At 42.6% G+C, this 24,000-nt stretch overlaps 4 protein-coding genes across 6 annotated transcripts in view; all 4 read left to right on the top strand.

Moving 5' to 3' along the window:
• The first annotated feature begins 2,054 nt into the window (after positions 1-2,054).
• On the top strand, positions 2,055-5,676 carry atp6v0ca (ATPase H+ transporting V0 subunit ca). Its single transcript, XM_080856533.1, has 3 exons — positions 2,055-2,282; positions 3,846-4,029; positions 4,350-5,676. Exons 1-3 carry the CDS (start codon positions 2,213-2,215, stop codon positions 4,552-4,554), a joined length of 459 nt encoding a protein of 152 aa, XP_080712659.1. The 5' UTR covers positions 2,055-2,212; the 3' UTR covers positions 4,555-5,676.
• A 1,127-nt stretch (positions 5,677-6,803) lies between these two features.
• spsb3a (splA/ryanodine receptor domain and SOCS box containing 3a) lies at positions 6,804-13,339 on the top strand. Its single transcript, XM_080855785.1, has 7 exons — positions 6,804-6,929; positions 7,919-8,026; positions 8,212-8,389; positions 9,236-9,423; positions 10,293-10,395; positions 12,471-12,596; positions 12,946-13,339. The coding sequence occupies exons 2-7, from the start codon at positions 7,925-7,927 to the stop codon at positions 13,311-13,313; spliced, it is 1,065 nt and encodes a 354-aa protein (XP_080711911.1). The 5' UTR covers positions 6,804-6,929; positions 7,919-7,924; the 3' UTR covers positions 13,314-13,339.
• Positions 13,340-15,318: 1,979 nt separating this feature from the next.
• mrps34 (mitochondrial ribosomal protein S34) lies at positions 15,319-18,870 on the top strand. Its single transcript, XM_080856108.1, has 4 exons — positions 15,319-15,393; positions 15,911-16,232; positions 16,867-16,909; positions 18,359-18,870. Exons 2-4 carry the CDS (start codon positions 15,915-15,917, stop codon positions 18,655-18,657), a joined length of 660 nt encoding a protein of 219 aa, XP_080712234.1. The 5' UTR covers positions 15,319-15,393; positions 15,911-15,914; the 3' UTR covers positions 18,658-18,870.
• Positions 18,871-18,984: 114 nt separating this feature from the next.
• nme3 (NME/NM23 nucleoside diphosphate kinase 3) overlaps positions 18,985-24,000 on the top strand; it is a 6,302-nt gene continuing 1,286 nt past the window's right edge. Inside the window, exons 1-5 of one of the 3 annotated variants that reach the window (XM_080856748.1) lie at positions 18,985-19,104; positions 22,138-22,268; positions 22,781-22,882; positions 23,459-23,571; position 24,000. The exon at position 24,000 is cut by the window's right edge and continues 1,286 nt beyond it. In XM_080856748.1, the coding sequence (XP_080712874.1) occupies positions 19,059-19,104; positions 22,138-22,268; positions 22,781-22,882; positions 23,459-23,571; position 24,000 (393 nt within the window). In that variant the 5' untranslated portion in view covers positions 18,985-19,058. Of the gene's footprint in view, positions 19,105-19,903; positions 19,996-22,137; positions 22,269-22,780; positions 22,883-23,458; positions 23,572-23,999 lie in introns of those variants that run through there. The other 2 variants (XM_080856747.1, XM_080856749.1) reach the window with 2 other exon arrangements.

Raw genomic sequence — 24,000 nt, 5'->3', positions numbered from 1 at the left:
CTTTAGAAGTATGTGTTCATTCATGTTTCTTTGTAGCGTAATTTACACGAGAACCCTTTACGTTATGACTATATGTCTTTGGTAAATAAATGTGTTTGATGACGAAAAAGAGTTGAATCCCTAAGCTATTCCTTTGACCGTATGTGTAGTAATGCTTAATTAATGCTTTCGAAGTAGTGCCTAGTGCAATGCCCACTAAAGGTCCCTTCTGAGCTAAATAATTAACTATGTTTCACACGGTAGAGTAAGAGGGGGTATAGCTCAGTGGTAGAGCATTTGACTGCAGATCAAGAGGTCTCCGGTTCAAATCCGGATGCCCCCTGACACAAGGAAGTGTTTTAGGAGATCCATTTGATTTCAGAATTACTGCATCATAGCATCCCGAACCGTAGAATAATGAGTATGTGGTGCAATACGATTGGAACTGGTGGTGGTCAGTGTTTGAAGTCACTGTCACTGCAACAGGCCTGATGCGCATGTGTTTGATTGGGTTTAAAAGCTGCCCGTGTTTAAGTGCTGCCACGTAGCGATATGTGTGAAACATTAACGCACCACAGCGACACCCTGTGGAATTACAGACTGGTGTTGATAAAGCCACAGTGAAGCTTTCCCTGGGGAGGTGTTTCTTATATGGCAGCATTTTAGTTCAACAAAATAGTTTGTTTAGATTTTTCTGTTCTGTGTAATTTTCCTTTCTTTTAATTTATTTATGTATTTATTGCTTTTTGTTAGGGATTGTGAAATGCTCGGAGGGTAACATTAATCGTCGTCAGTCGACTGACTGAGTTTATTAATCGTCGACTGCCTGACGGGAGTGTTACGAAAAGAGTTTGTCTTCGTCCAGATTTACGAAATATCTGAAACCAAAAGAACTTCACATCGCAAGTGCAAAACACATGTCCTCATCCATGGTGGTTGACTAACTAGCCTAAACAAAAAATAACAAATCGATTTCAGTAGAGTATAGGCTAGTCTTTTATTCTGTGTAAATTCATCCATTTTACGAGATGTAAGCGTATTCCTTCCACTACTACATTTGTACACGTACATGTAGGCTGTGAGAACTTGATCATTCATATAGGATTTTTTTAGACACACACACACGATCACGTGGATGTGCGTGTACGTCTGTGAGTGTGTGTGTGTGTGCCAGTGACTCAAACTAAGTCAGTCTCAGTTCTCCCATGGACTCTCCCATTCTGACAATCATAAGACCTGTCACATGACCCACAGCTGATGAGTGGAAGTAGTAAAACTCAAGTCTTTAATTCTTAAACTTTAAATCACCCTATAACCCTGCAACCAGTATATCCTATATAGGCACCAATATTTGCATAGGTCTACATACAATTATGTATTAGACATCATTAACAAATACACAAGATGTGTAATTATGTGGTTGGCCCCTGTATGCACATTGTGTGTGTGTGTGTGTGTGTGTGTGTGTGTGTGTGTGTGTGTATGTGTGTGTGTGTGTGTGTGTGTGTGCCTACTCTTACCTCTTTTCTGGACTGTCAGCTGATCTTTAATTCCAGGAACACGCTTTAGCTGCATAGTACACTTTACTTTGTATTTGGCATGGTTGCAGCGCTTCATATGTATGCAGCAAATATACAACAGATTAGTTTTACCAACATATATTTCAATTGATAGTAGCCTATACTCGGACATGTTATTAGACGTGAATTCATAGATTTGAGTTTAGCTACAATTGTTGTCAACCTGCAATTCCCAATGGCTAAGCTAGAGCAGACTTCACACATCCCTGTGACAGTCTGCAATGGACTGTACCATTTTAGCGATAGGGGTGAAATATATACAAACGAGAGATGTAATGAGTGCATAGAAGAAAAAATAATAATTGGTCTACATAAGAATGTTAATAATCGAGTCATGTACTTGATTATAAAGAGCATTTATTTAAAATAATGTTAGGTACATTTATTTAGACGTATGTGTCATCCCTGAAAAGCGGAAATGGGCCGCACGGTGATGACTGATCATGTGACTCTCTCCACTTCGCCATTTTCATTCTTCCCACCGGTGATCTGCGGTAGACTAGATCCGTGGCTCTTCAAAACCGTGCTGGCGCAGGCCGTCGTGTTTCCTTCATTGCGAGTAGCCTAGTTTGAGCAGGTACCACAGACCTAAAAACCTTACTGGTAGAAATTCAATATTTCTCTTTTGTACATCTCATTGTAGCATCGGAAGAATGTCGTCGAGCCCAGAATATTCCCCGTTCTTCGCAGTGATGGGAGCATCATCCGCAATGGTCTTCAGCGGTAAGTGGTATTTCATTCATTCTGGGCAGACTCTGCATTGTCAACGCACAGACATGAACTGCGTGTTTGGTTTATGTGATGGGGAATGAACGTATTTCTGGTTGGAACTGGAGATGGAGGGTGTCACGGCTGGCTGCGCGATGATGCGTCCCGCGGATCGAGGCGATCACCTCGGTATATACCTGCTCGAGGGGGAAGGGATGCGCGAAGGGTTCCATCACGGTAGATGACGTTGCGTTTGACGTAGGTTTTTTTATAAATTATTTATTTAGTCTGATTGTTTTTTACTAGACGTCAAGGACAATTTTTTGTTTTGCTATTCATCTCGAAATCAAGACGACTTAAGCTGAAGTTGCCTTTGCCAACTGATACATGAAACTAGCGACATCGAATGAAGACAGCCTAAAATATATAAGCATTGTACATAAATATGTTGGATTAATTTAAGATGCCATCTGAAAATTGTGTATGGCGTTAAGGAATTTCGCCTATATTTGACTTGACCTCCCATCCACCATCTAATGTCATTGATTTAGCTACTGCCGTCAAGTCACTAGCAAAAATACCGAGCAAGGTGTAATCCAGTGATTGCACTGTGAGATGCGGAGGACCGTTCATTCAGTAACATTTATATTCGACTCAGTAATTACTCCCGACCGAATATAATGACAAAATGTTATATCCTGGAGAAGAGTCGTTGTCATTGGATAATTACTATGCTATCCAGTAGGTTAAGTCAGTGTTGGCTAAACGCGAAGGAAAACCCCGTGGGCGTCTTCGGCCATTTTCGTATCTAATCGTGTTGTCGAGACAGGGAGTGCGAGAGGGAGACTTGTATCTTCCCGTTGGGTCGCGGCAGTGGAGAAGTACACCATTGTTCCCTTATTAGAAATAGGGAAACTGTTCATTCATTGGAATGCTTTATGTGTCTGATAACGTGTGACCTTAAACAGTTTTAGCTACACTTACACTAATGTGTACAAAAATGTGTGCAGGGACTGATTATCCCCAGAGTGATTGTGTGTACCCTCTCTTAAGTATTTAAGGTGTAGGTGTTGGAATGATGTTCATTAGTTAAGATATGAGCTTAGACCCCCCTCCCCTGACACCTCCAGATGCCCCCACACACACACACACACACACGCGCGCGCACGCGTGGGCGCGCACACACGCACACACACACACACACACACACACACACACACACACACTACTACTGATACTAACCATACTATACTTTTGTATAGTTCTGGTTGTGTTAAAGTGATCTGTAGTGTGACCATGCTCCATGTTGGAGCAATGGGTTGTCACTAATGCACTTAAAGGTTTTTGATCTAACACAGTTTTGTGTGAATGGCCTACACGTTAAAGTTAGGATACGGAATCGACAGTTCTTCTGCAGCTCTTTAAAATGCAGACCTCAATGATTGTATTGTGTTGTAATGTATATTTTGTGTAATATATGTGTAGGCACATTGAGAGTCAGTTCACCGGGTCAAATTCCTTGTTTGTTCCAACTTACTTGGCAAATAAAATCTGATTCTGATTCTGATTTATCCGCAGCTCTGGGCGCTGCCTATGGCACAGCGAAGAGTGGCACAGGTATCGCTGCCATGTCTGTGATGCGGCCGGAGCTGATCATGAAGTCCATCATCCCCGTGGTCATGGCTGGCATCATCGCCATCTACGGCCTGGTGGTGGCTGTGCTCATCGCCAACAGCATCACGGAAAATATGTCACTCTTTAAGTAAGTTTGGTGTGCTTTAACGTGTTTAACGCACACACACACATATTGTTAATAAGTACGCATACATCTGCCCGGTTTCCTGCTGTGATGTACTGTGGTACCGTGCTAAAGTTATCCTCTCCCCCATCTCTTAGTAGTTTCCTGCTGTGATGTACTGTTGCACCGTGCTAAAGTTATCCTCTCCCCCATCTCTTAGTAGTTTTCTGCGGTGACGTACTGTTGCACCGTGCTAAAGTTCTCCTCTCCTCCATCTCTTAGTAGTTTCCTGCTGTGATGTACTGTTGCACCGTGCTAAAGTTCTCCTCTCACCCGTCTCTTAGGGCTTTCCTGCACTTGGGTGCTGGCCTGAGCGTGGGACTGAGTGGCTTGGCAGCTGGCTTTGCGATTGGCATCGTGGGTGACGCTGGCGTGAGGGGCACTGCCCAGCAGCCTCGGCTCTTCGTGGGCATGATCCTCATCCTCATTTTTGCTGAGGTTCTTGGGCTGTACGGCCTGATCGTTGCCCTCATCCTCTCCACCAAGTAGACAAGGAGAGAACAAAGTTCAACGTGACGCATAGAATCACCACATACACCATACACACAAACACACACACACACACACAAACACACACTTGCTCATTCACCAAAAACATGACGACTAAAGTAAAGACCCATACTGGATTTAAAAAAAGAAATCCTATCCATTAATATCGACATTGTAGAACCACCACCACCACATATATTACATTGACCCCAAGAGCAGAGAGGAGAATGTGTGTGGTCGTGTCTGGGTAATTGAGTGTGTGAGAGAGTGAATACATGTTTGCATGTGCGTGAGTGTGTGTGTACACACACGCTCCTCTTTTCTCCTTGTGTACAGTACTCCTGAGTTTAGTCGCTTCTGTAAATGCGCGGTGTAATTTGTGATTTGTTCTGTGTGTGTGTGTGTGTATGTGTGTGTGTGTATGCGTGGGTGTATGTTTAGATAGTGCATCCCTTCCTCCCTTGACCTTGCTTTGCTTGTTTGTGTTAATTTTTTGTTGTGTGTGTTATTTTTGTCTTCATTTTCCTTGTGTATGCAAAACATACGTTTTTTTTTTTTAAAGTATTATTTTGGGACCATTTCTGATTTCCACATGATGTTGAGGACATATCAAATTATATACAAAATATACTATTTTTTTTTCCCCACTGATAATTTAAGAAGATTTTCAACTGTTCATGGAATTGTTTTACAGGAACAAAGTCTTTATTGAATCCCAATGCTCTCTATATAAATAAGTGTATTATATAAATATATATCTGTATAGCTAGGTGAATTACACTGTGGGTAATTTTGTTTCTAAGTGCTTGGAGTTTCACTGGGTGTAATCATTGGTTACCATGGAGATAGTTTGTCTGTACTCAGATATTGGTGGGAGTGTGAGTGTATGTGTGAGGTGAGTGAGTGAGTGTGTATATGTATATGTGTGTGAGATTATGTATGCACGCATGTATCTGTGGTCGGATGTGTGTGTGTGTGTTTTATCTCAAAGATGACATTCTCGAACACTTGTACCGTTTTAATCTGTAGTTCTGCTGTCTCTGGTTGCGTTCCTTGGCCTAAGCCGGTCAGTGAAGGCCGAACCGTCCAATTTCCTAAATAAATAAATCTCCTCAACTTCCACCACCTTCCTTAAAGTAGCTGCCTTTAATTGTCCTCATCGTAAACATTTATCTCTTGTCTCAAATGTACTGTCTGGGTCCGCCGATGAGCAAAGTATATTTTACTTTCTACACATTCTGAGCGATGCACTTGTATTTGTGTCTATCAGGGCTGGGTTTGTGTGAGGGTAGGGATTACCTCTAAGGTTGCCATCTGTTCCGGAGTAAGTCATTGTGCTGCAGCTCAACCAAACTAGCTTTGCAATCCGGCAGGTTTAGCACAACTGAACACTAAATATGCTTGTCGCACTGCCCCAGATTATCTACAGTAGAGGTTTTCAAAGTATAGGGTGGAGCCACTAATGGGGCTGCTAGCACCAGTAAAGGGAGGTTAATGATTGAGATGTGGGAACGGCAAAATAATTATGTATTCATCATGCATTCTAATAAATAATAATAATAATTCATTTTATTTTTAACACACTTTTCATTCACAGGAATACATTGTTAGTTATACAATTTCAAAATGCAAAGGGTGTTGCAAGATAAAAAAAGGTCAAATAATTCTATATTGTAGGCTAAATGAATAATCTATTTTTATATCAAGTGTGAACAGACTAGTAAACTATTTGATTTTGATGATGTGATTGACTGGACACTCTTTCAAAAGAGTTTCCTCTGGCCAGTTAGAGATAGTTAAGTGGCATATGAAAATACATTTGCAGTGGTTGGAAGTAATGGATTCAAGTTTTGTATTGTTGCACATATCTTTCTTAAATCTTATTTATCTTCGTGCCTGGCTGGGGTGGGAAAAGCACTGTAGATGCGCAAAATCCTCCTTAAAATATCCAATAAGAGAGGTAAGTAAGTCCATATTCAACTGCAAGGCTTTACTGGTTTACGAGAGCCAAAATGTCCGCCTCACGAACAGCGCAGAACACGACAGTTTATGACAACCATATTGACCAATGAATATAATGTACATGTACTATTGCCCACCTCTTTAATGTGATATCCAATCAATGGTTAACGAAGGACATGGTAATGTATTGTTTACGTCTGTCGTGAAAGTAGGTCATTGCTGGGACTGACAGGTAGCAGGACAACCCTAAGCTAAATAGCTAGTATGGTTTGACGGCTGCATATTTGTAAACGCATATGCAGATACCGTTATCCAATATTTAGAAAACTGCAAGAAGACAAGAAAATCTACGCTTGACAACTGGAGAAGCCTTTCGCTGCGCAGCGAGACGTACTTGGACAACCGCAGGACTGGTAAGTTTACCCTGGTTGGGACAGTGTTGCTCGATAGCTAACTTTGCTATCCTATCTAGCTAAGTTAGCGGACCATGGCTTGGTGGGTTCGCTCCGTTCCGCCTCTGAAGCGGGTTAGCTAGCCAAGTAACATTTGGCTAATGCTAGCGTCGTCACAAATCGACAAATTAGTTCAACTATAGACCATTTGTTAACGTGGCATTGCATTTATATGTGCATACATCGAACTACCCGACTAACCTTTTTGGAGGGCACTTCTCATAATAAGAGCTATATTTAAAAAACACTGGCTAGCTAGTGCTGGCTTACTAGCGGTAGTTACTAAAACGTTTAAATCTATCTTGCCGTGCACTTGCAGCCAGTTAGTGAGTTTTAGTTCTTGGACAAACTATCACACAGATTTCTGCGATGGAAGTACAGACAAATAACATAAAAGTCGGAATATCAACCACTGTTTCAATGACGGCTGGTGGAAACTGACCTATACATGCTAGCTAGCTGCTAGCAGTACTTTACAGGCTGCTGAGGTAAAAAAAATCTTAACTTAACCTATGTAGACTTGCAACATTGTTTCAGTCTTGGCTTGGTTTTTTATGTTGGTAGAGCAGTTTGAAAGTGATGCATTTTGTTTTGCTTTCTCGTATTTTGATGGTGGTGGAATGCATCTGTAATGTTAGCTAACTTTACGTTACTCAAGCCTTTAAAGTATGGCAACTAGACCGTGTCATTATAAAACGTGGTTCTTAACCTAATTGGGGTAAAGCTCTAACTCATTTGACTGTTACTTTTGTATTTTAACGAGTGTTATGCAGTGATTTAAAGTGAATGGCAGTAAACTGGAGAGTCCTATACCTGCTGCATAAAAGTGATCCACCAAGGGGTGTGTCGTGTATGTTTAATCGCTAATGAGCAAATCACTGTTGCGTTGTCTTATTTCGCTGTGTGTTTGGTTTGTTATGATGTGTGATGTGATGTGATGTGATCCACAGGCTGACATGTCAAGAAGAAGCAGGAATAGTCGGGCGTGGCGCTATGTTTGGAGTGGGATTCGGCGGGATGCAGACGCAAGAGCTCTTATTCAGGCCTCGGAGACTGAGGTGTGTGTGTGTCTGCTTGTTTTGTTGTTTATTTTTCTCATTAGATTAAAATTAACCACGTCAACACTCTCACGTATGGTATAATCATAGAATCCCATAATGACATGGCTTAATCTAACAGTTATGTCATTGTAACTAAACAAAATTAATAGATTCTACCTGTTGCTGTGGTTTGTGTATTAAAGTACAGTGACTCTGACTCTGAAGTGGAGTTCCCTGCTGCCGTGCCCCCGGTGCCCAGTGCTGTGCCTGTGACTGGAGAGTCCTACTGTAGCTGTGACTCACAGATTGAGGCCAGCTGCAATCCCCGCCTGCGTGGCTTCACACACATACACGACTGCCGCTGTGGAGAGGATGACCAGGGTGGGCCTCTTAAGCTTCTCCTTCATCCTCTGTCCTTCTCTTTATCTGAGTCTCACTCTCTCTGTCTGTCCTTCTCTCTATCCGAGTCTCTCTCTCTCTCTCCTTCTCTCTATCCGAGTCTCACTCACTCTCTCTGTCCTTATCTGAGTCTCACTCTCTCTGTCCTTATCTGAGTCTCACTCTCTCTGTCCTTCTCTCTATCCGAGTCTCACTCTCTCTGTCCTTCTCTTTATCCGAGTCTCACTCTCGCTGTCCTTCTCTCTATCCGAGTCTCTCTCTCTCTGTCCTTCTCTTTATCTGAGTCTCTCTCTCTCTGTCCTTATCTGAGTCTCACTCTCTCTCTCTGTCGCTTCTCTTTATTCGAGTCTCACTCTCTCTGTTCAATTCACTTGATTTCTCCCCACCACATACAAAAGAACTAAAAAAAGAAAAAATACCCTGCATCTACTCACTGTCAAACTGACGATTTACTTGAATGTCCCTACTAGTGTGGAATGACCCGTTATTCTGTGATGATGTTCATCCTCGAAGATTGTCTACCCTCTGGGGTTTTAGTGGCAGTGGCATATGTTTGGGTAGATCTTGACTTTCTCTCTTTGTCTGTTTCATAATGTTACAGATATATATGTTGTTCTTTAAATTGTTGTATGTTAATGTTACATTTTATATGTTTTATTGTCATAGTGTTATAGAGTTTTATGTTATTTTTTTGGTATATGTTATATGTATGTATGACGTCTACTGCGTAGATGAATGATGCTTTCCAAGTCGTAAGAATTTTGCTGTGCTGAAGCAATTTGGTACATGCAATAATAAACACACTTTCTCTCTCTCTGTCTGTGGCAGATTTTGAATGGGTGTGGGACGATGACAGCCGGTCGGCGGCGACCCTGCTGAGCTGCGAGAGCAGGAAGGTGAGCTTCCACTCGGAGTACAGCTGCGGCACGGCCGCCATCAGAGGCTCCAGGGGGCTCACCGACGGACAACACTTCTGGGAGATCAAGATGACGTCGCCCGTCTACGGGACGGACATGGTGAGCTGCTCCAATCTCAGCCTTCTGAGTCTTCTGTGAATAGTATGACAAACAAGGTTATTTTAGAAACCTAATTTCTAAAACGGCACAAATTAGGTGTCTGTGTGTGAGTGTGTGAGTGTGTGAGTGTGTGACTGTTGTATGATGCTGAGATTGGAGCTCAATCAAGATGACATCGCCCGTCTACGGGACGGACATGGTGAGTTGCTCCAATCTCAGCATCATACAACAGTTTATATGAAAGGTTTCTAAAACAACCGTGTTTGTCATACTATTCACAGAAGACTCATAGCTAATTTATCTAAATAGCCCACACTACATAACACAGCAGTCAGTGGTCCAATGTCACCAACAAATTAATGTTAAAGAGGCTGTAGTGCACAATGATGCAGGCACCATAACCTGTCTGTCTCATTTAAAGATTTTCTTCCTGCAATCACACCAGCAGTCATCCCCTATGCTGTGTTTTCATAGCTCTATATACGCTTGTGGAGGCATTCTGGGTAGATAATAGCAGTATATATGACACGGTAATCATATAACTATGGTTTTGAGTTTGTACCTTATCAACTGTTACCTGCATACTATTCCTTGAAAATTACTTGACACTTGAAATTATACACAACATACGGTCTTTACACAAAACTAAACTAAAACTTTTGTTGCATTTTCACTTGCTCTGCTATGGGGACAAAAGTGGTTTCTCTTTGTGATGAACAGACCCTCTTGTTCCCCTAGCATAAGAAATCCTCAAACACACACACACACACACACACACACACACAGAAATTACGCAGCATGAACACGATGACGTGTCCGAGATGGCTTGTGTGAATAATTGATTCCTGTGCTGTGTGTTCACGCCACAGATGGTGGGGATTGGAACTTCTGATGTGAACCTGGACAAATACAGACACACATTCTGCAGCCTTTTGGGCAAGGACGAGGAGAGCTGGGGGTTATCATACACAGGTAACTCCATCAACACCTCTCAGAAACTCCCTGACAGTGTAATTCTCTTGCATAGCCACATTTTTTTTGCTGTATTACTGTACTAACTGTACTTACACCTTACAACACTTACTAATCATTATATTACAACTACCTCATTCACTTCTCTTTACTTATTACCACCACTAATACTTACACCTGCACTTTATATATTTCATATCTATCTACACTTCCTACCTCAATTGCTGCCAGTCTCAATTCTGTTCATATTTCATACCTAACTCTTACTGTATATGGGCCATTCTACCGAATTGGTGCAAAGTCAGGTCGGAAATATTTTGATTTTTTTTATGTTTTATTCCCAAAACTTTGTCCGTATGTATATTGTACCATATCTAAAGTACACTTATCTAGTAAAAGAACAGTCAATTTTTATATTGTATTTTCAGAATGTGTTGGAATGTTTTTCCTCTTCCAAAAATTGTCACTACCGAAACATCACATTTACTATAGTAAAAAAGTATTATTATTGACCTGTTCAGATTGTGTTTCCTTCCCTTCTCTGAAGAGTATTTTTACAAATATTTCTTGAAGGTTTTCACAATGAAATCCATAAAAATGAATTTTTTACCAAATTTTCAAGTTCAATTTATACAATTCATCAAAATCTAAGTGCAATATTTCTTTGTAAAATGCAAAATACTGATCATATTGATTCCAGAGTTGTTGATTGATGAAATTGAACATACATTAATCCAATCAGTATCATAACATTTTAGTTGATTACTCAATATACTTAATTTTTTACAAAACATCCTGTGTTTCGGTAGTGCTGCACTGTTTCGGTAGTGACATCCAGTGTTTCGGTAGTGACTGCACTGTTGGATGGATGTTCATTTCTCTCCCAAAATCTTCCAAAAGGTGCTCTGGGCCACCCTTTAGTCCACACAACACATTTATTTAAAAAATTATCGGATTGAACTACTTACCATTTCATTTTACCACTACTGAAATCATCAGGTCACTACCATATGTTTCGGTAGTGACTGTTTCGGTAGTGACAATTCTAGCTAATTTTAAGCATAAATAAAGAATTCTAACAAGCACACTGCATGCAAAGACATCTTTGAAGAGGTGAACACACATACAAACATAAGATTTTCCATGAAACCCCAAAAGGTTTACTTAATTGAAGAAAACATGCGTTTCGGTAGTGACAATTCTTAAGGTTACACGTCGATTTTCAGACTTTGGAACACATTTATATAAAAACTATGGGATTTAGCTACTTACCATTCAACCATGAGGGTCAGAGATGCAGTGTCACTGCATGGTCAAAAATGCAGAGTCGTGGCTAAAACACAGGCTCAGCCAATGGACTAAAACTCTTGTGTTTCGGTAGTGACATGAAAACTAGGGACATGATTTTTTGAGTATAGAAAATTGATTTAAAAATTAAACCCACAATAAATCTAAATATTCCAAGTTCTGTTTCAACCCAATCATAAAGATCTTTGAAATTAAATCATTGAAAAAAATCTAAAAAAATTGAAAAGTGTTATTTAAAGGCATTGAAATTTAGATGTCAGGGTTGGGGACAGCTACTTCCCAATAGAAAGTACCCTATAAATGATGATTTTGTATATATTTAGCTTATCACTATCTCATGTAATGCATTGGGTTTATATAGACCATAACATTTTCTAATTAAATATCTATGCCTAAATACCTAATTGTTTTGTAAATAGTTTTTATTGTTGAGGGACTGCATATTACACGAATTCGGTAGAATGGCCCATATATCTTATTTATTCACTTATTCCACTTTACATATGCACATACTCTGCACTTGTATTGCTATTTTGCACTTCTGGTTGGATGCTTAACTGCATTTCGTTGTCTCAGTACTTGTACTTTGGGCAATGACAATAAAGTTGAATCTAATCTATCTAATCTAATTTCGTGTGTGTGTGTGTGTGTGTGTGTGTGTGTGTGTGTGTGTGTGTGTGTGTGTCTGTGTGTCTGTGTCTGTGTCTGTGTGTGTGTGTGTGTGTTTGTGTGTGTGTGTGTGTGTGTGTGTGTGTGTGTGTGTGTAGGCCTGCTGCATCATAAAGGCGACAAGATGAGCTTCTCCACACGCTTCGGCCAAGGCTCCATTCTCGGAGTGCACTTGGACACCTGGCACGGCACACTCACATTCTTCAAGAACCGAAAGTGCATAGGTCAGTACCAGTCCATACAGCCAAGAGGTGTGTGTGTTCAAGGGCAAGGACTTCTGCTTGTAGCCAACCGTCTCACAGGATCACTTCTTGTTTCACTGAAGGATTGGTGCAGTCAGCTATATTAGGCAGCAAATGTATTTGCAACTTAAAGGAAGTTATTTTATACACCTTGCTTCCTCAGAGGAACACAAACTCTTAGAGAATCATCATCCACCTAGATAGCATGTTCCTGATTATGTTGTGTATTAAAAGGTATTAAAAACAAAAAACCTTCAAACATCACATTAATGTCTACATATCTAGGGATTCTCTGTTTGATTCTTCTTTGTGTGTGCTTTGGATGTTGCAGGTGTGGCAGCGACCGAGTTGCAGAACAAGCAGGTGTTCCCCATGGCGTGCAGCACGGCAGCCAAGAGTAGCATGAAGCTCATCCGCTCCGTGTCAGCGCCCACGTCCCTGCAGTACCTGTGCTGCGCGCGCCTACGCAAGCTCCTCCCGTCTGGGACCGACGCCCTGGGGGTGCTGCCCCTGCCCCCGGGTCTCCGGCAGCTGCTACACTCCAAACTGGGCTGGGTCCTCACCCTGGACCACGCCCAGAACCACACGCCGTCTCACGGCCACACACACACGCCTCCCGGGCCGACCTCCAGCAGCGACTCAGAGGGCTGCACCTCGGACCCGGAGGCCTGCCAGAGAAAGCGCTGTCGTTGGACCTGATTTATGTACACACACACCCACGCACACGCACATATATATATATATATATATATATATATATATATCACACACACACACACACACACACACACACACAGGGCAGACATGCAAAGGTAAGAAATGAATACAGGAAAATCTTAACTAAAGTATTTGTGGTTCTAATGCAAACTGCCAGGGGTTTTCAAATCCTTTTTAAGATATGAAAACATGCAATGATCAATGGTGTGTGTTTCTCAATGGGCAAACTACTCTGTAAATTAACAAAAGGAAGCATTGCCCTTTACACATCAAGTCTCCATTTTCAGTACATTTCTTCCTTGGCCAGATGGGGGTGCTTCATAGAGGCTACCTTTTGAAAACCCTTGGTATAGTCGAACACAAACATGTGCAAAACCCCACCCAGATATGAGCAGACCTATGGGGCCAACTGTATTCCACCTCAACTGTGACTAAACATGGGTTCAGTATGTAGGCTAGAAAAGCTAGGTACAATCACTTTCATGCATTCCAACACTGTAAAAGTATCTTGTGTTGGTCTTTACATTATAGGTAAACATTAACTGGATGTTAAAGGTTCTCAACAGTATTTAACCCCTTTAAGAGTATAAACGAAACAAAACAAGTTAGTTCTGTACACCCATACACTAGACTCCACAAAAGTCCCAGCTATATTTTGACTTGTTCATATTTATAGTCAAACTGTTACTGACTACTCCTTCCTGGGTCTCGCACAGGAAGTGCTGCTACCTGAAGGCAGGAGATGATGTGTTACGGTCTCACGCTGCCCTCTCGTACGTGGCCTAGAGTAACCCAACCCCCTTTCCGCTGTTTCTGTGGCATGTATGAAAGGTTCATGTTAGGCTTTCGGCAGTTTGGTCATGCTGCAGCTCCATCATCCAAAATTACTGAGGTAGCTGATAGGATTTTTATTTTATTTTATATTTATTTGGATAATGAGCAGTGCGCTGCAGTATAGGGACGACACTTGCGGCCCGAATCATGCAGAGTTTCCTACCCTGGTGTGTGTGTGTGTGTGTGTGTGTGTGTGTGTTTATCCTGCTCTCAGACACAGATGCTGCTTTATCCATCACCCATTATCTTTTTTTTTTTTTTTAAACAGGAGCTTTTACAAAAAGATGTGCCCTTTATGATATAATGTACTTTCTCTTGTGCCAGCTTGTGTACAATTGAAGTCTAATCTTGAGGAGTAATGAACACCACCATCAAATGTTTTGAAGATTAGTTGCAAAGGGGATTGCGGTAAATCTGTGGAATGTGGAGAGCACTCCTTGTTGGTTTGTCTGTCTGCAGATGCACTTACATGTGGATGAGCGAGTGAGTGGACATCATAAGTCAAACAAGTTTGTGGTATGAGTGTGTAAGATGATCAGTTTGCATACTGAAGTCGTGTTCGGAGTGTTCCAGTGCCTTGGGCTCTGTCGTTTTAACAATGGCATCAAGGGTGACCTTGAACTATTGAAAATGTTACTCAGACTCACTTAAATTTCTTTTTTTCCCTCCATGTCTTCATTTTTTTAAGCTGTTTTATTATGAGGAAAGTCCTTTATTGTGTCTTTCTTCAGTGGGTCTTAATCTAATACACACTATATATATATGTTTTATAATTGTCTGTAAAAAGAAAAGTTTTGTTATGCATTAAAGCACTTTTGCTTATTTGTATGTATATACATTTAAATATTTCAACTATGCTGTCATCTGTACATAGTGTATGTATAAGCCTAGTCTCTATTTGCATTCTGTATATCTTAAGCATGGCCTTTAACCGAATTATGGTGTTAAAATGAAACAATAAATATTCACAAAATCAGTTCTGGGGGAAAAGTGATTTTTTTTTTAATTAAATGTGTTAATAAAGAATTTTATGTGGGGCGTTTAAACAAAACCACTCCTTCAAATTCTGTCTAGTTTCAGATCTGTGTACAAATGTTGTTGAAGACGGAACTAAAAACATCTGTCGTCTACACGGTATGAATTAAAAGTCGCACCCGTAGTCAGGAATTTCCGCTTTGTTGAGGTCAAGTGATTATATACGGATTCGCCTGTCCACGGTGACAAACAGGTTGGTGACATGTCGTTAATGCTGTGTAATAACGACATAGCATGCAAGAAAAAATGATTAGTTAATGTACATTATGGTAAAATTGCTGTTAGGACAATGCTTTAAATTTCATAGGGTAACATGTGCTTCACAAACAGCTCTATCGGTTACTGTCTATGGGGTCACTAGCCTTGCCGTCAATGAGATAGCTCAGATGGTTGAATGAGTACAGTATTGTTGGGCTAAATACATTTGATTACTTGGCAGACTAGCCTGTCAGCTTTCTTTTATCTGCACTGGCATAATCGGGTATCTCAATTCGCTAGTCACTGGACTTACTGTTTCCTCTGCTGCCTTCTTCTTTGAGCAATACGTGCGCTATAACCAGTTAGCGGACTACATTCTGAAGTGTTAAGAAGTGTCAGGCTTTTATGTAGCACTGTACGGTGTTTTGTTTTTAGAGACAGTACAGTTTTTTTCTTTCAAATAAATTTAAACAGGAGTTTAATGTAAGCATTTTGCCTCTGTCTTAAAACAGCAACATGGTGAAGAAAAAGCGCGTTCGTCTGATCGCGGAGATGGCACGGAAGATTCGTGCCTACCGTGAACTGAAGAATCGGCCGACCGAGTCTCAGCGGTATGCCCTTGACTATGAGACGATGACCCGTCCATTCACCGGTAAAACACTGCCGGTTCTCGCGTGGGAAGACGTACGGCGTGAAAGTCGGCTGTTTACCCTACTGGCCAGCATGCGGATGTTCGGTGTGGGGAGAATCTTCACAAGAAAGTCGTGGCTCGAGGAACACATTGAGCCATGCTATTGGAAGATCACGAAGGTGAAGGTGGACTACACGGCAGAGGTGAGTGTGTGTGTGTGTGTGAGAGAGAGTGTGCCTGTGTGTGTGTGCCTGTGTGTGTGTGTGTGTGAGTGAGTGAGTGTGCCTGTGTGTGTGTGCCTGTGTGTGTGTGTGTGTGAGTGAGTGAGTGAGAGAGAGAGAGAGTGTGTGTCTGTGTGTGTGTGAGAGAGAGAGAGAGTGTGTGTGTGTGTGAGAGAGAGTGTGCCTGTGTGTGTGTGCCTGTGTGTGTGTGTGTGTGTGTGTGTGAGAGAGAGTGTGTCTGTGTGTGTGTGCCTGTGTGTGTGTGTGTGTGTGTGAGAGAGAGAGAGAGAGAGTGTGTGTGTGTGTGAGAGAGAGAGTGTGCCTGTGTGTGTGTGCCTGTGTGTGTGTGTGTGTGTGAGAGAGAGTGTGTCTGTGTGTGTGTGTGTGTGTGTGTGTGTGTGTGTGTGTGTGAGAGAGAGAGTGTGTCTGTGTGTGTGTGTGTGTCTTCTGGTGGTGGGGTAGGAACACCTGGCTTTGTATGGGGCTGAGTAGGATGCTTAGAACCAATACTGACAGAATTCCCTTGGTGCAATGTGCATGCACAAATGTGTACACCACAGCTGAATAAAAGTGTCTGTTAAATGAGTAAATGTGATGTGTCCTGTCATCCCTGTAGAATATGGATCATGGAAAAGCCTGGGGAGTCATGACATTCAAAGGTAAGCATTCATCCATCTCTGTGTCAATTACAACCCCTTTCTGAAAACCCCTAGTTTGGGTTAAATGTGTGCAGTCTCAGCACCAGCTTTGATGTTAGAGTTCCATCTCTAAAGAGGAGACGGAGCTAGTAAAAAAGGTGTGCACGTTTTTTTGGAGTATATAGTTCTTATGCCAAGCCATATCTAGCTTACTGCTCCACGCTTTCTGGGTAATCCAAGTCCCACTGAGATGCAGAGATACATCAGATATAGATCTGAGATTGTGTTGTAATGTATATTTTGTGTAAGCACATTGAGAGCCAGTTTACCAAGTCAATTTCCTTGTTTGGGCAAACTTACTTGGCCAATAAAACCTGATTCTGATATGAACATGCCCACTGAGAAGAGCAGGAAGGTGCGTCAACTGATTCTGAGTCAGGTAATCAGAGTGTAGGCTCCAGTCCAGGGGGGCAGTGTGCTCAACAGCACTGAAAGTGAAAGTGACTGTTTTTGGCAGAGACAGTGACACACACACACACTCTGAATTTGATCTCTGCATTTTACCCATCCAGGGTCGTGATACACACAGCACACAGTGAAGTGAAGCACACTCACCCGGAGCATAGCGCGGCTTTTGAGCGCCCGCCCGGGGAGCAGTGATCGGGGTTAGGTGCCTTGCTCAAGGGCACCTCAGCCCTGGATGTGTTCTACACAGAACCAACCTCAGTGCTTAATGTATAACTGAAGATGTAGTCAGATTAAGCTGCTGGATGAAAGCAGATGGGATAATATCAGAGTGACCCACCTGTCCAACATTTGCTGGAGTTTAATAATGGAGTATTTGAATCCCTGGCCCTCACCTGTAGACATTATGTTACGAACATGTTGGTACTTCTCTATTGAGTTGGAGGATGGAGTCCAAGAGAACCAGAATCAGAATCATTTTAATCTCTACAGCTTGTTTGCCCCAATTGCAGCCGTGGCCTACTGGTCAGGGTTTCGGGTTGGTAACCGGAGGGTGGTCGGTTCGATCCCCGACCAGTAGGAAAAATGTGGGCGGGGGAAGTGGTAGAGCACTGCTTTCCCATGCCCACATCCACGGCTGAGGTGCCCTTGAGCAAGGCACCTAACCCCGATCACTGCTCCCCGGGCGCCGCGAATGGCAGCCCACTGCTCCGGGTTAGTGTGAAACATCACTTCACTGTGTGTGTGTCACTTCACTGGATGGGTTAAATGCAGAGGTGGATTTCAGAGTGTGTGTGTCTACACCACCTCTGCCATAGAGAGGACTTTCACTTTTTCACTTTAATGTCTTTGTTTCTTACAGGTGAGGTTATCAGTCCTTCACATGATCATATGCTATCAAAATGAATTTGAGGATGGTACCAAAACTAGTTGCCCTATAAACCCACACCTCAAAAAGTGTCAAATTGTTGCGTAGTGTTACTTTAATGTCTTTGTTTCTTACAGGCAAAGCAGAGGATGCGGAGCGCGAGGTTGAGAATGCCATGTATCACGACTGGCGGTTACTGCCCAAACACGAGGAGGCCGACTTCACGCGCTTCCAGGCCGTCCCAGAACCCCCTATACGTTACGTCATCTACCCACCCCTCCTGCGTGCCATGATCCTGGCCCAGAAGGGTCTCTCGGCAACAGAGGAACCCATGCTGCCTCTGAGACGCGACATCCTGTTAAGCAAAGAGTACTTCCGGAACCAGGACCAAGAGCGACAGAGACAGAGACAGGCCGGGGAAGGGACACCGGTCTGAGTCATGGGCTCAGCAGGCAAATGGTTACAGAGAGAAGAGGGCCATGGAAGTGAGCCCAAGCACTCTTGAAATGAACATACAATTGAAGCCACTCACTACTAAAGACTGAAATAATTCTTGGTAAAGTTGCTACTGTCCTTATGAGTCAACTTTTCCCTTGATGTTGTATCGATGACTGTAAATAAACGCATGTTCTTGTCCAGAATTGAAAAATTGAAGCATTTTTTTTAACCGGGGGGTTGGGGCTCACCCAGTTATTTCTGGGACGCAAACTTAAACGTATTAAGAGAATGCACGCTCGTTCCTTCAAGCACGGGGCCGCGCACATATTAGCCTCCTTCCGTTTCCACCGTCCTTTAACAACTGGTGCGCGTGGGGAACCCGGCGTCTCGGAAGCAAACATGATTTGCCTTTTCTTAACCATCTTCGCGAACATCTTCCAGACAGGTAAGTGTTGTTGTTGGTTGTTCATTTATTCACACAGACGAGTCAGCTTGAGGGAACCGTTAAAGCTGCATAGTTTGTAGCTAGTTAGCTACCTAGCGCTTTAAGCTACTGCTGTCTAAGTGCAGAAATAGCGTGTCATGTTACTAAACTATGTCGACAAGTCCTGCTAACTTGGTCAGGTAAGGATTACACGCATGCTGTCTGAAGACTACTCTGAGCTGGCTATCCTCTCGTCCACAACACTGGTCACCTTGCAGTAACACAGGTAGTGCTTACCCAGCTAATGTCAAACGTCTAGCAGCCCGCCAGCGGATAACCTCCCAGGGGTATCCCACCGTGACGTCATCACCAAGCCAACTCAGGTCCATGGCATATTGTTACATTGATGCACTGGTAGATTACAGCTTCAATTGTAACACCCTCAAATATGCGCAGTGAAATATGACAAGTGTGCTGACGTTCAAAAAGTGAGTCAACATGGGACACAGTAGCTATACCATACCTCCATCCAAAAAAATTGTCACGGAGGCCTCTTAAACATTCAGAATTAGTCTTGTTCTCCTGGTCTGATACAATGACATTGAGATGATGCTCCTCTAAGGCTGAAAAAATAACTGACAGTAGCCTATTAAGTAAATAAAAGATATTAAGCCTGCTTCTTATCTGTTATTGGTTGTGTTCCAACTTTTAAGTCGACGTTATTATCAGATCCTATTAATAGGAATCGCTGAACTTATCTTTCGATTGGTTCCTGCTTGTGCTGCAAATCATTGACGTGTTATGACTGGTAAAGGTACAGTAAGTGTGGGAGAGTTATGGGATCCAAGCGATCACCCGCAGACCTTGGTCCTGGGAATTTGGGGGCAAAACAAGCCCGACTTGAGGAAGACGGTAAGAGACGATGTAAATCAATTGAAGGCAGTATTGTTGCAGATATCTCTGGCTCGTATGTTTTGAATCTTGCAAAACTGGATAACCTTTAGATTGTTTCAGTTTCTGTGGAAAGTTAATGACTAGTCATTTGCTACAGTTTTCTCAACAATTATCAAGGTAAACAGACACAGTTCCATATCAGTAAAAATCCTTTCCATATTGTCAGTAGGCTAGTTATAATAACACTATGAGCATGTCAGTGGCGGAAGAAAGCGGTTTTACATGCCCCGGATTACATGGATAACCGTTTTGTGGTTGCCGGCTATAGCGGTTTAACGCAACAGTCTAGACCGATTTCGATCGTTTATTGTTCTTACCAAAGGTTTGGACCCCTTAAAATCTAAAAAATAGAAGGTTCTCTTTAAAACACATATTACTTTACCGCACCTAAATGCAAAGAGAGTTTGGCCGTCTTGAATGAGTTTGTGAGCCGTGAGCCTTCAAAGCTACATGTTATGGATGTATTAGATCCATTATGCCGGTCAGAAATATAGACCTAGATGTTTTTTGCAATGCTGTGGTGATTATGGGTCTGGCTTCGCAGATTATTTTCATTGTCTTTGTATTTAGGCCTAGCCTACTTTCATTTTCCCTTCCCTGGGCTGAGTGAGAGCGCAAAAGAGAACCCTACAAAATGACCTCCTGTCAACGGAGCCGGGTTAACAACGGGACTGCAGCACTGCACCCTCAGGGTCCTGGCAGAAGAAGTTTAGTCGCCTAGGCCTACAACGGTTCGGTGTACATTTGTAGTCCATTCCTTGTAGTGTACCGTCCGGGTGCGACGGATACGAGTATATCGGACGAGTATCGGGTAGCCTACTCGGCCGAGGCCACGAATCTACTCTACCTGGAGTCGGGAAAAGTTACCAATAGCGTAGTACCATGATACCATGATACGAAAAATCTGATAAAAATTGATTCTAAAATCTGATAGATCAGCCTACTGTTAGACCATCTTTCCGTGTTCTTTCCCACGAATACAAATACGAAGTCGTCATCGTCAGAACTTTCCGTATCTCTGCATGACAGATGTGGGCAGTCTAGGAGTATACTTGTTGACAGACGGATAAATATGCTGTGCACGTTTATTTAGAGGAAGCACAAAGTCAGATAGTTTTAATACAACTTAAAAGCGCCATATGCGGACTTTGTGAAAGTTGCGCAGTAGCAGTCCTGGAGAGGAAGGAATTGATGACTATCGACACCATTGAAACTCTGGTCAAAGTGCACTGCTTCAACTACCAGGCCGTTTAATTACAAGTACAAGACCGACTAACTAGGATTCTAGCCAAGTTGATAAGAAGACGGCCGGTGATTGGGCTGATTTCACCTTTTGGCTGATGAGGGTAACAGAGAGTGCAACACCAGTCATCAGGTGTTTGAACAACACCGATGCTTTCCTAGGGTTGCTATGGTATTGAATGGTGTGTATGTGTGTGTGGCACTCTGTACTGTAGGATGGAGTGGTGTGAAAGATGCTATCCCAGGGTTGCTATGGTATTGAATGATATGTATATGCTATCCCAGTGTTGCTATGGTATTGAATGATATGTATATGCTATCCCAGGGTTGCTATGGTATTGAATTATATGTATATGCTATCACAGGGTTGCTATGGTATTGAATGATATGTATATGCTATCCCAGTGTTGCTATGGTATTGAATGATATGTATATGCTATCCCAGGGTTGCTATGGTATTGAATGATATGTGTATGCTATCCCAGGGTTGCTATGGTATTGAATGATATGTGTATGCTATCCCAGGGTTGCTATGGTATTGAATGATATGTATATGCTATCCCAGGGTTGCTATGGTATTGAATGATATGTATATGCTATCCCAGGGTTGCTATGGTATTGAATGATATGTATATGCTATCCCAGGGTTGCTATGGTATTGAATGATATGTATATGCTATCCCAGGGTTGCTATGGTATTGAATGATATGTGTATGCTATCCCAGGGTTGCTATGGTATTGAATGATATGTGTATGCTATCCCAGGGTTGCTATGGTATTGAATAATATGTGTATGCTATCCCAGGGTTGCTATGGTATTGAATGGTGTGTATGTGTGTGTGGCTCTCTGTACTGTAGGATGGAGCGGGGTGAACGAGCGGACCTTCATCGCACTCAAACCAGACGGGGTGCAAAGGAAGCTGGTGGGTGAGATCATCGGCCGATTTGAGAGGAAGGGCTTCAGGCTGGTAGCTCTTAAACTCCTGCAGGTATGGAAGGAACACACACACACACACACACACTTTCTCTCTCTCTCTCTCACTCACACACACACACACACACACGTAGGAACATTATACTTAGATAGGAATGTTCATGTGTTATGTGACATACTGTCTGTATGCTTGCCTGCAACAGGAGGGCATTGTTTAGTGTAGGTGTAGTATGTGCATGTGAGGGGTAAAGGGCCTGGCTAGCAGGAAGAATGTGTGACTATCCCACCCTTGACACAACACAACAAAATACCCACTCAGCTGTTTTGTCTCCTTTCTAAAAATGTATTCATATAGCATTCTTAATGGTGTTAGTGGTTCTTCCTGGTTCTTCAGTGAGGAGTGATGAGGTGGTGTTAGTGGTTCTTCAGTGAGGAGTGATGAGGTGGTGTTAGTGGTTCTTCCTGTGAACGTTGACGAGGTGGTGTTAGTGGTTCTTCAGTGAGGAGTGATGAGGTGGTGTTAGTGGTTCTTCCTGTGAACGTTAACGAGGTGTCCTTGCTCCACAGGCCTCTGAGGATCAGCTGAGGGAGCACTACTACGACCTGAGAAACAAGCCCTTCTACAACGGCCTGGTCAAGTACATGAGCTCTGGACCAATCATAGCTATGGTAAGACCTGTACATGAGCTCTCGACCAATCATAGCGATGGTAAGACATGAGCTCTGGACCAGTCATAGCTATGGTAAGACATGAGCTCTGGACCAATCATAGCGATGGTAAGACATGAGCTCTGGACCAATCATAGCGATGGTAAGACATGAGCTCTGGACCAATCATAGCGATGGTAAGACATGAGCTCTGGACCAATCATAGCGATGGTAAGACATGAGCTCTGGACCAATCATAGCTATGGTAAGACATGAGCTCTGGACCAATCATAGCTGTGGTGAGGCCTGGCTGGAGTGTTTTCCTATTTAATGGATGTCATGGCAGAGTAAAGGATGCTATTAAGTTCAGATCCTGCTATCGTGTCTTTCCTAAGCTCATACAGACACACACACACACACACACTCACACACACACACACACTAAGCTCATACAGACAGCAGAGACTTGACTGACGCTGTAGCCACTGACTGGCACAGTCAGTAATATTAATAAGGAGGTGTGTGTGTTTCTGTGTGTGTGTGTGTGTGTGTGTGTGTGTGTTTCTGTGTGTGTGTGTGTGTGTGTGTGTGTGAAAGGTGTGGCAAGGCCTCGATGTAGTTAAGACTGCTCGCAAGATGCTGGGAGAAACCAACCCTGCCGACTCCATGCCAGGAACTATCCGAGGGGACTTCTGTGTTGAAGTGGGCAGGTGAGAGTGTGTGTGTGTGTGTGAGAGTGTGGGCAGGTGAGAGTGTGTGCAGGTGAGAGTGTGTGCAGGTGAGAGAGTGTGTGCAGGTGAGAGAGAGTGTGTGTGTGTGTGTGTGTGTGTGTGAGAGAGTGTGGGCAGGCAGCCGGTCTATTAATAGTTGCATCAATAGCTGTTTTAATTCCACTGTAGCTGGACCCATTTCAATTTCAATGTTCCAAAGCAGTAGTATCAGGATAAAGCGTAGTTGAATAATGTAATGAAATAAAACACCTTGCTCAATGCAAGGGTGAAGCTAAAATATTATAGCCTGTTATGATATTAAATTAATATGTATCACCCCTTTAGAAGTGACACAGTAGAGGTTTATAACATTTGATGTCTAAGTTTGCAGAGCAGCATAGCAGTCGTGTTTGTTTTTATCCCGTCAGG

The sequence above is a fragment of the Sprattus sprattus genome, assembly GCF_963457725.1.
Source record: "Sprattus sprattus genome assembly, chromosome: 18".
Taxonomy (NCBI): Eukaryota; Metazoa; Chordata; class Actinopteri; order Clupeiformes; family Clupeidae; genus Sprattus; species Sprattus sprattus.
Note: the sequence above shows the minus strand (reverse complement) of the source record. Positions and strands in the feature narration are given on the sequence as shown.